The 14,670-nt window shown below is 37.6% G+C and overlaps 1 protein-coding gene across 1 annotated transcript in view; it reads right to left on the bottom strand.

The window, feature by feature from the left end:
- Positions 1 to 8,297, bottom strand: part of LOC104513178 (phospholipid-transporting ATPase IA-like) — a gene marked incomplete at its 5' end in the record, with an annotated part of 39,728 nt that extends 31,431 nt beyond the window's left edge. The window contains 4 exons of the mRNA XM_010156448.1: positions 549 to 671; positions 799 to 873; positions 7,899 to 8,009; positions 8,114 to 8,297. Coding sequence (XP_010154750.1) covers positions 549 to 671; positions 799 to 873; positions 7,899 to 8,009; positions 8,114 to 8,297 — 493 coding nt within the window. The remainder of the gene's footprint in view (positions 1 to 548; positions 672 to 798; positions 874 to 7,898; positions 8,010 to 8,113) is intronic.
- Between the last annotated feature and the right edge of the window lie 6,373 nt (positions 8,298 to 14,670).

Raw genomic sequence — 14,670 nt, 5'->3', positions numbered from 1 at the left:
CAAGATGAATGTCACCCATTTACCACCAAAAGTAGCCTCAGATTCCTTCTGACACCCTGACACATTCTTAACTGACTCCAAGTATTTTTTTCCCAAAACTCAAAATTAAACCATAAAATCACAATTCCAAATTGACAAAGAATAGTATCACGTCCCTCCCTCTACAAATCTAATGACAGTTCTTATTGTCCTCTGCAACGCTTCTCCACAGGCTTCAGTAATCCATTCCCATATAACAGTACAAATACATACAGCCCAACGACAGAGAGGTCTAGTCACTTCTGCCTGTAGAAGACAGCTTTATTACCAGCAGAAGAAGAAAAGAAAAATCAGGGCTGAAAAAACATAAAGTACTTTCTGTCCATTTCTGCAGTTTACAAAACCGGAGGAATAGGATTTGCACTATTAACAGACAACTGGAAAACTGGAATTAGTACTAATAAAAACCCCCTCCATTTTTAACTATCAGCAGCATAGAACAAAAAGGGTAGCTGTACTGAAGTACTATTAATTTCTGCTTTCATTATATCTGATTTTAAAAAATCTACCTTAGTATTGAAGTTCAGCGCATTTTGGGAAGTCTTGTACAACTCGGGGTATTTCAGCATGTTTTCTTTTCGGCACGATCTCTCAAATATTCCAAGGGTTAGTGGGGGCATGGCTGTAAACATCTAGTGGGTGGATTAACAAAAAAAAAAAAAAAAAAAATCAGAGGTAAGGACTTGCTGAAAGGTTGCTTACTCAAGAAACTTCCATGCTTACGGTTGAAAATAACTGAAAACACAGACATCATCTTACCACATTGTAAAGACCTATACACCATCTTTCAAAAAGAATTTGTCCAGAAAAGCCATTGACAAACGCAAACCAGATCTGAAAAAGAAGAGAACCATATATTACTGAAATGTCTTGCCTGGTATGATAAACACATGTTTTCTTAACTTTACAAAAAGGGGCATCCCCAGAACACATTTACAACGTAGCTGAAAATGTTCTGTTTTAAACCTATATAAAAAAACCCCAAAAACCTAACCTGCATTCAAGAAGACATAATGGGCAATCTAGTCAAATATGTGAGCATTTCCATCTAAAGACGAAAACATTTAAAGGAGGCAGCTATTTTCAGAAGAATGTCACCTTCTTTAAGCATTTAAGAGTGATTTAAGTTCACTGCATTATACTGTAGTTAATTATTAAGGAAATAAAAATGCTGAGTAATACAGGGTGACGGGGGAACCTGCAGACTAGAAGCAACCATCCTCTTGTCATTATTAGCAAACCTCCAAATTAACAAAATACATACGGTAAGCTGCAATTTGAAACTGAAAAGTGTACCAATCTTCCATACATGAAACTCTTGAGAGGGACGAGGCTTTACCAGAGCACTAATTCAACTACAGAGTACTTCAGAGAGGCAATTAGATCTCTCTTTCACTGCCTAAGTTTTATCAGTTTTTGCTAAAAGGTTAAAGAAAAAAAAATATCAAATGTAATCTGAAAGGCACAATAACACATTTTCTTATGTTTTTCAGTATAGCGTGCAGCATGACTGCTTTATTCTATTTCTTCAGGCTTGTATTAGTTCAATGAGAAAGCGGAGAAGCAGCATGTCTGATGAATCTTTATTAACAGCTCACACTGAAACTATATTGCCTATGACAAACAAGCTATAAGGTGACAGAAGTTAGAATTATCTGAACAACTCCTGTTTTCCAAGTGAATTTTTACATGCTGCTATGCAGAGACTTTCCTACGGTTCATGTTTCGTTTGACTTTCTTACAGAAGCATGAATTGCTACAATCAATATGTATGTTAAACTATAGGTAGCAAGGCTGGTCTGGTCTCCAGCTGACCAGAATCTATCACTAAGCTCAAATTCCATTTTTTTTAATCATGTGGTAGAATGTCTGTACATGTTTGTGACTACTTTGAGACAGAAAAAACCCCTGAAGTTAGTAACTATTAGTAACACTAAAAATGGGAGGTAAAATCCAGCCAAAATTACTGTTTGTTCAACCAGTAAATGAAAAGTAAATAGATTTTTTTTTTTGGTGGCCAATTATTGGAACAGGATTGCATATGAAGTCATGAATGAGCAACCTGGTCTAGTGGAGGGTGTCCCTGCCCATGGCAGGGGGGTTGGAACTAGATGGTCTTTAAGGTCTCTTCCAACCCAAACCGTTCCATGATTCTGTGTCAGAGGCTACAAACACAGAGATACAGAATACAGTGAATTTTGTGAAGTCTTATCATGCTATATTTCTTTACTTTGGTTGATTTAACAGTAACAAGCACTTTTTTCTAACCCTTCAGTCTATTCATTGAAAAGGCAATGGCATTACTTTATGCCAGCAGAATCAGGTTTTTATAGCCTCTCGTATATTCTGATTTTTGAAACAGTAGTTATGATTTAACTGTGATGACTTTAGCAGTCATTTGTTAGCAACAGTTTCTCAGTAGCTGACTGTAAGGGACCAAGATGAGTGCATAATCAGTTATTCATTATTGAACAATTAATTATGCACTCAACAGCAGCACAGTTTTTTGATGCTTTACAACTAAGCTAAACGTGTGAAACTAATCCAGAACCTCATCACTACTGCTGGATACAAGTTGTCCTCCTCAACAGCCTTTTCTCTTTTCAACCTCCTCATTATACATAGCTCCTGCATTGTTTTACTCCAACGTAGGAAGATGACTAGGAAGACAGTTCTTGAGAGAAGTGAAGGACAACTATTATGTGATTTATGCTGTAATTTTTTTTCTTGTTTGTATCAAATACTGACATAAATTTTAGAATTCGTAATTTGAAAGGGTTAGGGTGGTGGAAAATGACAGTTTTTTAACAGAGAACATGTGACTCAGTAGCTGAGCATAAGTATGCATACATCTCATTGCTGGTAATTTCAGAGTTTAACAGAAGTACTAATCTCCAGGAAGAAAATAGAGCAGACCTCAAGTACACATATAGTTGACCCATCATAACCAAGGAGTATATGGAAAGAACATTAACTTTCTGTTGTGATTTAACTAGCAGTCAAAATGTTACACAAGTCTAATTTAAAAAGAAAGGCCTGAATACACGTATTGAATCTATTTCACATACTCACTACTCAAAGGTAATTTTAAGCAACACTTGAAAATGTTCTGGAGTTAACTGTTTTAAAGAAATGCACATACTTAAGATAAAATTTTATTTACAATGGAATGGCATATATGAAATTGATACCAAGCCTCTCAGAAACACTACATGTCATGTTATACCTTATAACCCTGTTGTTTTCAGTTTCACTTCGTATAGATTTTAGAGTTGAAATTTTCAAGCTATTTAAACTGAAAACAGTTCTACTGCAGAATGGTAAAGAAATCCGTTAAGGCACAATATTAACTTCCTGAAATCTTAGAATTCGCTTTCTTCCAAAGAAAGCATGCAAGTTCTAGACTGGAACATATCTTGGCAGAGCTCTAGATGCAAGCCAAGAAAAAATGAAATATGGTAGCACTCCTGGGTTCTGAATTCTTGGTGAATCTAGCAAAAAAAAAACCCCAAAAAAACCCCCAAAACAAACAAACGAACAACACCCCCCCAAAAAACTGGGAAGAGAAACCTTTTAATGTGGCTAAAAACAATGCCTTCTGTAGTAGAAACACTAATATTTAGGGGAATACCACATATGCTACTTTAAGAGACAGAGCACCTTTAATATCTAAGCAAAAACATGGATTTTTTGTTGTTTACAATATAGTACTTAAAAGGTTCAAATTAAGAAAACCTATGGTTCAAAAAGAATTTGATCTACAGGGAAAAAAAAAACCAAACCCTGGAAGGATAAATGACAAATACAGCTAAGAGGGGAAGAAAGTAAGCCCTAACTTCTGAACCTTGGAACCTAGAAAATTATACTCTTAACCATACATGAAAAACCTACTATGGAGCTTACTACATTATTAATAGTGACAGTGACGAGCAACACTTGCTTCACAGTGGGAAATCTAGTCAGGGACAAGTGTGTTTCATCCCAATTATGATGGACAATGAAGGCAATTGTACCTGCAAAATAAGTTTCTAGGACATGGTGTACATGAAAGCAGTTTAGGAGCAGACTCAGCCGTTTTTCGCTTAGGGGGTAGAGCGTACTCACAGCTCAATTTACTAATCCAGCACCCCTATACAAAGGACAGGTGATAGGTGTCCTTAAGTAATTCAGACTACACAAGTAAGGGGAAAGTCAAAAATCAGACCATTTTATGGTTCAACATAATTTCCATTGAAAATGAAACGTTTAGGTTGACAGCCCATCTAAAAATGAGATGAGCCTTAATGCAGGCAGATCCTTGCACTTCTAAGTTTTCAAACCACATAATGCAAGACAAGTGGGCACGAGCACAATCATTTTCTGCTGTCCGCGTTTTAAACCGAACTCGGTGCAGCTTGCATACTGAACAACAGCACCTACACTCTACAGCTCAGAAGCAGTGCGAGTACACACTGAAAGTCTGCTCATGTCTGGGGTTACGCGTGATACGCGTCTCAGTATGACCGCAGGCATCCGTACGATGTGTCAGACAAAGGAAATTGGGAAGAGAAGGGTAAACTTCAGTTGTGGACAGGAGCAGCAGAAGGTGTGTAACTCGGCAGTGGGATGAAAAGAGCTTGGGGGAAAAGACAAAATCGGGAGGAAAAAAAAAGATAGCTGTCACCCAAAGTTTATAGAACAAAAAGAGGTTGTTACGGCTGTAATTACTTAGTATAATTGATTTTTTTTTTAATGCAGCATCACTTAAATTATTATGAATGACCATGTTTAAGTACCTGTGGCTGAACTTCAAATGTGAACATAAATCTGTTTACTCTGTTTGTGTGAGGTCTTTTACTCTTTTATTTGAATTTTCCCTTACATGAAACATGAATGAACTATGCAGACTTCAAAAATTGTTTTTTAAAGTTGTAAACCTTTTTTATTTAACATAAACCAATTATTTTATGTTATTACTAGATATTACTAGCTAGCAGAACAAAAAGGAAGAATAGGGAAATTTTGTCCCTCTGATATTGAAGGGAGATTTGCATAACTTCGCAAAATGAGTAGTTTAACAAAAGAGCATATGCAATAATGGTAATTATAAAACCAAAACCAATCCACAAAGGAGTTCTCAATCACTACATCAATCTGAATCCCAATCACCATTATAAGGTAATGACAGCCTCATCAAAATAAGTATGAGCCTCTGCATAGGCTTATTCCATGCAAGTGTGAGGCTCTGTGCAGGCTTAATAATGCACATTGGCAGTCTATTAGAAATTCAGAGTTTTCACTTGCAATCTAGAATAATACTTTAGAACATAACCTCTGAAATTGCTGGGACTAGTTCCATACAAAAGATAAGGTCCGTGTTTAAATATCTATTGCACACAGAGTAGAGAAAGTTAATACAGATCACTTACGAACAGGAGTTTAAATGTTCATAAACACTAATCAATGTGCAGGGCTATTACTACAGACCTTTACCACTTTCTGAACCAAAAAGCCAATGGCACTTATTTCCTATCACCCCATGAATGCCTAGGAGAAAGGCTGTATTTTAGATTAAATGGAATCTATTATATTACTTGTTTGAATAGCACTGAGCAGACATTTAAAAATATAATATGCATGTATTGGGTAAAGGTAAGTATTTTTAGTTACTGTCAGCTAATAAAAGGAAACTTGTTTAAAGCAACTTCCAGACATGCCTTTCATAGTATTATTTTCTAAACTCCAAGACAGCGGAGGCGTGGCCACAAAAGCTTCACAGACATGTTCCTGATGTAGCATTTCTGCATATTAAGCAGCAGCTTACAAATACTCATTGAGCTCTCTGCTCCCACGCCTGATCCGTACAAAAAACTGAAAGGAGAGATTCAAGACTGGCAGTTGTCCTTTCTGGAGACATTCAATGATGAATTTCTGCCCATTCACTGGCAGTATTGACATGAGCTATTAACATCTGTGAAAGTTTTCTGAGCTGCCAAACGCTGGCTGTACAGAATTCAAGTAGAAGTCATCTTGTCTTCCAGAGAAGGTGTACATGGTAAAATGCTTGTATGCATTATATATAAAGGGTCATAACCCATATAAAAATGATCTCTTTGCCCTTCCATCCACTCAGGAGGCAGAGACCACCTCTTCTAGTCTTTTGTATTTTTAGATTATGATCTCTGTACCTTGCATTTAATTTCCTTTCACAGAGAATACAAACGGTGGGATATTTATATCTGACTTAAGTTATAAATTTATAATGTGTTTGTTGGACTCAGTGACAGAAAATTAAGAAAAATACGGTAGTATGTTCTAAAGACCAACTTTTCATGTTTTCTATAAACACAAACTATACTTTTTTTTTTTCTTCAGATACTTCAAGAGCTACTGCTAATCAGTATTTCTGCAACTCTGATCATATAAGTAGACAGTCAGATTTTGAAATGCAGGATCTAAATTATGCCATGACTTCTAAAGGAAAAAGGATCTTTAACGGATTTGCTTTTTCCATAGCTGTTTACTTTGTTTTTCTAAAGATGCTACAAACTTGCTACGACTTAGATTGAAAACTATTTATGTTAACACAATAAAGTGGGAAAAAAGGGAAAATGTAGAAAATGTAAACAATCTGCTAAGAAAAACACACTTTTTGGCTACAACGCTTGTACATAAAAATGTTTAAAGTATTTTCAAATATTGCAACAGTGTAAGATCACATACACAAATAGCAAAGTCAAAAATATTAACCTAATGTTTACATCAGGTCTAGGAGAAATAAGGCAGTAAAAAACCAGATTTCAGTAAAATACAGATACATACTGTGCAAGTTTAAGATATTAATTTGAAAACAGAGTAAAAATACCTAAGAAAATTTTAAGAATAACTGTTAACCCTATTAAAACACAGAACACTGACCTATAAAACTTGCTTTGTGATCAAGCTTTGCAGCACCCTCCCCCTCCCATTTTTAGCACAAAGTATTATTGTGAATATAAAATTTGAATCAATTCTAAACATAATTCTGAGATACATGTATGGTTATAAGAAAGCAAGCAGTTGTTGAAACAAAGAGAGGAACAGTAAATAAAGGGGGGTGGAGGGGAGAAGGAAAAATCTATTTAAAAATACGTTCAAAATGTTAAGGTTGCCGTGTGGTCATGAAGGCCATGAAAATTATAGCTATACATGCTGTCTTAACCATACCTATCAATAAATGTACATTTATTACCACGCTGTTCTCTTATACTACTGTATTTTTTTTACAAGACTCCAATCTCCTTAAAATCCCAGGTGAGCAAACTAGGTCAGCTGCCTTTCCTGACAGTATCCCTGTTCATGAACTAGAGCCCAAGGAGGCACGGTTACCCCCTCAACAAGTGAACGGTATGCAATCGTGTAGCCACACATATATATACAAACCCTAAGTACTGTTCTGAACAGCAACAGCCCTGCAGTCCAACACTGACCTGAAAAGGGGCTTCAGACTGCGAACTGGACAGTTACCATCACCAGCTCAAAGAGCCTAAGCACATACATCTCTTGGTAAATGTAAGGCTACTTGTATTCCTTAAATACTGTAAATATTGTAATGATGTTGTAATACTGTAATGATGTTATGGATACAGAATTTTAATAAGCTAGCAGTATTTTGCAACACACACACACTGAATAATAATATTTAGTACACATTTAAGACAATTGGGTCTTTTAAAGTATTAAAAAAATCACTAATATTAACCCATTTATTAGCAAGATTCAGCACTAGTAAGTGTTTACTGACAGTTTAAATGCTTCTTTAAAACCACATATAATAATCAAAAGCTCAAAATGATCAAGCTTTTACTTTCAAGAAAACATTTACTGCACTATAAAATTACCTCGATAATATACAGGACTATATTCTTGTAGAAACAATACAAGATGCATTTAGCTACTCTGTTATAATTCCAGGCTCCATGAACCAACAACAAGTTCTTCAAATACTTAAACTGCAAAATATGAAAAAAGAACAAACATACAATCAGAACATGCATATGCCAATATGAATCTGATATCAAACTACATTGTAGTATTTTACAGTCTAGTGACTTACCTGAGCAATTGAGTAGTCTGAAGAATTAGCAGCCTGAAGACCCTCATTCCCACTAATACCAACACCAACATGTGCTGTTTGTATCATACTAACATCATTCGCTCCATCACCAATTGCTAGAGTTACTACCTTGACTTGTTTTTTAACCATTTCTACAACTTCAGATTTTTGAAGTGGTGATACCCTAAGGGGGAACAGAAAGGAAAAGGTTTAATACAGGACTTTGAAAATAATGTACTATCAAAATGTACTTTAATATGCTGTGAAAAGGTAGTAAAAACAGGCCAACTAACATCCTGGTCAACAATGCAGTCTTGTTATTGTCCCTTGGGCTATCTGCTAAAATCACACTGCCAGCAAAATTCACAGAAACCTTAGATCTGTTGAAGCAAGATGTTAATAGGACTGGAGACACAGAGATCATCAGCAATGGGCCCCTAAAACAGTGTAATGGGGCTAAAACTACACTGCCAGTAGTAACTTAAAATAATTGCAGATTTTGGCATATTTTGCTGTTACGCTGTTTTCCTCTCCTTTAAAATATGTATTTTATAAACAAACAAGATATTTAAGACAGATGTCAAAGCAACCTGGAACAAAGTAGATCTCCACTATCTCCACATAGACTACACTGCTAAATTAGAGGAAGCAACTTTGAATATTGACCCTTGATCCTCCACTTGGTTTAACAGCCAGTAACTTCTTCCTTGTTCTTTTCAGAGCTGCTCCAATTACCCATCATTAAGAAAGTGCCCACCCACACTGAGGGCACAAATTATTCAAGGGATGACTCAAAAGCTCTATTGATAAAACTCTTATCAGTTTTAGCTCCATCTACCTCTGTGTGCCACGTGTACCTTCCATTCCGTGTTGTGAAAATTCCACTCTATGCTGAAATTCAGTTCTCGTAGTATTTGAAATACGTTAACTGAAAATAATATATAGAAATTATGTGCTAGGACCGATGCGTTTCACAAGGTGGGGAAGGGAAGGAGGAAACCCTAAGCAGTGTGGCAATCCAATCTTGTGCTTCCCAGCACTGGAGTCAAGGATCAGACCCTGCCCACCTCCTTTCGGGGTATAAACAGAAACCAAAACAAGTGTCTCCTCCTCTCCACTGTTCACCGTTTCCTGCAGAGAAAACAATTCTAATACCAAAGCATGACGACTCCTGCTGCTTTCAGCTGCAGTTGCTGTGGAGCTGGTTATGTGCAGCTGGTAAAGAAGAGATGGAACCATCCCTTTCCTCATCTATCTTTCCATCTTTCCAAACTCATTCTAGATGCCTCCATACAAAAACATGAGTAAGAAGCAGAACTTGACCAGTGACAGCACACTGACACCAACACCTGGTGTATTTATAATTAATTTCATACAAGTTTTCTATAGGCACACTTATGGCAATAACCCCTCTGCACCATGAACTACTGAACTTTCCAACTGGGGCTGTGAAAGATTCCCTCTGTGGTGCCAAAATTTCAGGGCTGAAGATTATATACAGATGGTTCATACCCTGACTTAATTCTTTCAGGTCAAAAAATAATATAAAACCAGTGGAATATACAAGAAATGAGGAATAAAAGTTTTTGGGAACAAAAAGCACAAAAGAGCAATCACTCCTAAAATAATATCCCTTCCCAAACCAGACCCATATATTGCTACTTGCTGGCACACTGCCAAGTAACACAGCCTATGGAGCGCTTGAGTACAGTTCTCACCTGAATCAAGACTGCTGTATGGCACTCAAAAGCCCAGTAACACGGAAAACAGTTATCACCAGACACCCATAATTCAGCTGTCTTACGGTATTTATGCATTCCTACAGATCCTGCAAGCTGAAGGTCCCAAAGGTACCATTCTCCTAAGTATGTGAATACCAGAAGGCCTCAGGTTACTTGAGAAAATGATACTGTTATATTATTAATGAGATTCCTGATGGGCAAATGCTTTCCCAGTTGGAAGAATTCTAACAAATCTGGTAAGTGAATGTAGAAAAAAACCCAAATAAACCCCATCCTACTTATATTGATTAATTTATAACATCAGAAAACAGTGCTAATGAGTGCAATAGTAAAAACCAAACCACCTACAGAAGAAACAAAAATCTATCCAAATATATACATTAATCAAGTTATTTTTCAGTACATAGGATAATAAAATGTTCCTCTCTGCCCACTGATCTCTGTCATTATGGTCAAGGCAGAATAATTCAATTCCTCCATCCTGACACTGGACTGACAGACACTGCGAGTTAAAAATGCGTTGCTCTTTATTTGGACCAAGCACACTGTGTTTGTGTGGCAAAGTTTTGGTAGTAGGAGGGGCTACAGGGGTGGCTTCTGAGAAAAGCTGCTGGAAGCTTCCCCTATGTCCAACAGAGGCAATGCCAGCCGGCTCCAAGATGGACTGGAAGAAGGCTGTGACACTGTGGGCAGTCCATGCTGAAGCAGGCTCCTGGCAGGAGCTGTGGCCCCATGGGCAGAGGAGCCCAGGCTGGAGCAGGTTTGCTGCAGGACTTGTGACCCCGGGGGGGACTCAGGCTGGAGCAGGCTGCTCCTGAAGGACGGCACCCCATGGGAGGGACCCACACTGGAGCAGGGGCAGAATGTGAGGAGTCCTCCCCTGAGGAGGAAGGAGCAGCAGAGACAATGTGTGATGGACTGACTACAACCCCCATTCCCTGATCCCCTGCGCCACTGTGGGGAGGAGGTAGAGAAAAATGGGACTGAAGTTGAGCCCAGGAACAAGGGAGGGGTGGGAAGAAGGTCTTTTAAGATTTGGTTTTAGTTCTTTTATAATTTGATTGATGATAAATTAGATAATTCTTATTCCCCAGATTCAGTCTGTTTTGCCCTTGACGGTAATTGCTGAGTGATCCCTCCCTGCCCTGATCTCGACCCACGAGCCTGTCATTGTATTTTCTCTCCCCTGCCCAGCTGAGGAGGGCAGTGACAGAGCAGCTTTGGTGGGCACCTGCCCTCCAGCCTGGGTCAGCCCCACCACACATACGATCCATAATTCAGTTTGAGCGGAAAAGTTTTCTGGTTGTATAAATTCCCTTATCACACTTCTTCCCACCACCCACCCTCCAAAAAAATCAGAAACAGAACAAATCCCCCATCTCATTCAAAATAAAGAAGCGATAAGAAGTTCTCCCCATTCAGCAATTAAATTTTTACAGGTAAAGAACACCTAAGCACCAATTATGTTATTTCCATTAAGCACACAGATACTACCAGAAATGCAGGAAAACCAAAGTTTTTCTTAGAACTGACAACTGATGCTGATGACTGATTTCATGTTGTTCAATGAAAAAGTAAACGCAGCAGAAGTGCCGAAAAACACTCCCAAGTTTCAGACATCACAATGCTGATATTATCCATTATCCATTTCCTTTATTAACAAATACATGTTACAAAGATTTGAGAAAAGCTAACTAATCAGGGAAAAAGTAGAAACACAATGTCCTTTAGAAATGCAAACTTCACCAAACCAACATTGGAAAGCACTTTCCCACTAAAATAAATGCAATTTAAGCTTTTAGCAACCTAAGGTGGATCATGATTTTTCTGAAACATAGCTTAAAACTGTAGAAGAAAACCAAGGTTTTCTAGATGTGCTTTTTACATCCTGAAACACACATTTATTCATCTACCATTCACGAAGAACTAAGCTTTGTCTTAGTCCAGGAACAATCACAATTCTTACTAGTTAAAACATATATAACAAGTCCAAAACTCAGACTACTTAAGAGCTGAAAGAGGATCCCAAACTATTCCTGGTGGAAGTCAGCTTACCAAGCATGTGAGAGCGCACTGTTTTAAACCATCATATTTTAAACAGAAATGATAAAAAAAAGATATTATGATCTGTCTTCCTGCATATTATTTTACACCGAGCTATGCCACTACTGAAACTAAAGCACACTGTCTTCTATAAATTCATTAATGTTTACATTTGAAGCATATTTGTTATATTATTTGTTTCAACTACAATCCCCCTTGTCTTTTTAGAATGAAGTCTTATGTATGCTTGAGGTCATAATCATCACACAAGTTCACTCTACACCATACTTTCAATTATATCAGATTATGACCTCAGTCTGTATCACAAAGGTATTCATTTTACTACAGACTAGACTTATTCTTGATCCAATTTCACTGTCACAGAAGAAATATGAAGAAATAATCTGTTTCATAGCTCATTTATAAAAGAGAAAAGCATATATTTTCCATTTTTCCTCTAGCAAATCATAGAATGGTTTGGGTTGGAAAGGACCTTAAAGACCATCTAGTTCCAACCCCCCTGCCATGGGCAGGGACACCTTCCACTAGACCAGGTTGCTCCAAGCCTCATCCAGCCTGGCTTTCATGATGTCCAGGGATGGGGCATCCACAGCTTCTCTGGGCAACCTGTTCCAGTGCCTCACCACCCTCTCTGGGAAGAACTTCTTCCTGATATCCAATCTAAACCTCCCCACTTTCAATTTAAACCCATTACCCCTGTCCTGTCACTACAGGTCCTTGTAAAAAGTCCCCCCCAGCTTCCTTGTAGCCCCTTCAGGTACTGGAAGGGGCTATAAGGTCTCCCCGGAGCCTTCTCTTCTCCAGGCTGAACAAGCTCGATTCTCACTATATTTTCATTTTGTCTACTGTGTAAAGTTATAAAGAAAAAAAAAGTGTTTCAACAAGTAGACTAAGCCTCAGCATCAGAGGTTACTGACTTCCCAGCACAGGGGTACACTAGTGGTGGTTGCCTCTCTTTTCTAGACCATGGTGTTTAACACAGTGTTGTTAATGGAAACTGGGTACATGGCATCTACACTCATCTTTGCTCACATATAATATTCTAATTCTCATTGGGTTCCAGTAACATCTCTGTAGCCCTTCTGGTCCTCCTCTCCATGTGCCAGAGGACACCTGCCTGTGGTTCACCTGTGGGCAATGCCCCATCATCTGAAAAACAGCTCCCATGCCTATTATGTGCCAATCGATTAAAATATCTTAAGCTTAAGTACAATAAATCAGAGAAAGTTTGCATGTAATTTAATTGCCTAATTACGCAAAAGGAAAAAACTAAATCAGTGAAAACTAGTACAGACTCGGATTGAAGGCAGCTATCTAGCTATTTTATTTAGCAACCTGTGTAACAACATGCTATCAGACTTTGAGAAAGTTACTTGGGATGAGTATAACCTTGAGGCGAACTTGGGATGAAAGCTTCTGGGCAACAGCTCTTCAGAAGAATTCTATGGTCCAAGGATATAAACCATCATTTACATGATTTATTTGAAGTCTGCTGATGAGGGCTGTACCAAGACTGGTTACAGTCAGCTTCTATAGAAGATTCCTGACCCGAGAACTTCTTTTTAACTTTCCGGGAATAGTGGTTCATTTCCCTTCAGACAATGTTATAGGGGCAGTTGGAAGATGATACTTACTCTCACTGCCTGGCGCATCAAATTCATGGTGAGACCAATAAAAATATCTTTTGTTCATTTTCCTCACTCCTGGCTGTACATTTTTACTACAGAATAACCCATTTAACATTCTTCTTGCACGCATTACTCTGAAGCCAAAGGAGTTGGAATTCAGTTCATCAAAATCTTTAAGCCAAACATCTGCTTGGAATTAATAAAATACACAGATTTTTGAAGTGAAATGCCTACTGAGTATTTGTCAGCTTCATCTGTGTTATGGCTAGTCTTTGTAAGAATCCATTGGAAATAAATGCTTCTGAACAAGTGAATATCCACTGAAAACTTTAAAAGAAAGTGATGTAATTTGTACTTTTACAACCAAGGAGTGCTTAAAATGTTTACTGTCTTTCTATGGATGGAAGAGGCCTATATAATAATTTAGTCAGAAACACATGTTTAAGTGATTTACATTAATTAAAAATTACTATTTTAAATTTTTTTTTATTTTCAAGCTCACAAACAAGGAAATTAAATTTTTGTTACTAATGATGGAACATTAACAGAATCTTTTTCTAAGGGAATTCTGACTTTTGAGAAGCATGTGATAGTAAAAAACCACCACGTACTAGAACAGCGAGTGCTACGAGTGAGCGTTTTAGTTTTAAACCTGCAGCCAATTTTTAAGCTACCACAAAATATGTCATATACCTCGACATGCATTGAAACCAGCTGACCTAAGTATACTATAAAAGCATGGAAATGGCAGAAAGAATGTTATTGTACTTTCTGTTGTTTCATCACAAAGATGCTCCCAATAAAAGACAGCTGTATGTACAGACTGTGCTTCAGTGGTTCCATACTTCAACAGAAATGGCTATATTGTCTCTTCAACAACATAAAATATATTTTCAAATCAAGGAAGGAAGAAAGAAACAGTTCTGGAAGAGCAGCTCCACAGGCGTCTCCTGTTTGTTACTTACTGTTCTGAGCAAAACTGGAACTAGTAGAACAAGCACAAAGCTGCAACTTGCCTGTTAGAAAGACTACTACCATTAGAAAAATGAAACTGTGCTTCAGTCTAAGATCTCAGTTTAGAAGACAGTAAGACCTGCGTCTGAAATTCATAGAATCATAGAAT

The sequence above is a fragment of the Eurypyga helias genome, unplaced genomic scaffold (genome assembly GCF_000690775.1).
Source record: "Eurypyga helias isolate BGI_N326 unplaced genomic scaffold, ASM69077v1 scaffold608, whole genome shotgun sequence".
Taxonomy (NCBI): domain Eukaryota; kingdom Metazoa; phylum Chordata; class Aves; order Eurypygiformes; family Eurypygidae; genus Eurypyga; species Eurypyga helias.
This window is presented reverse-complemented; position numbering and strand designations above follow the sequence as displayed.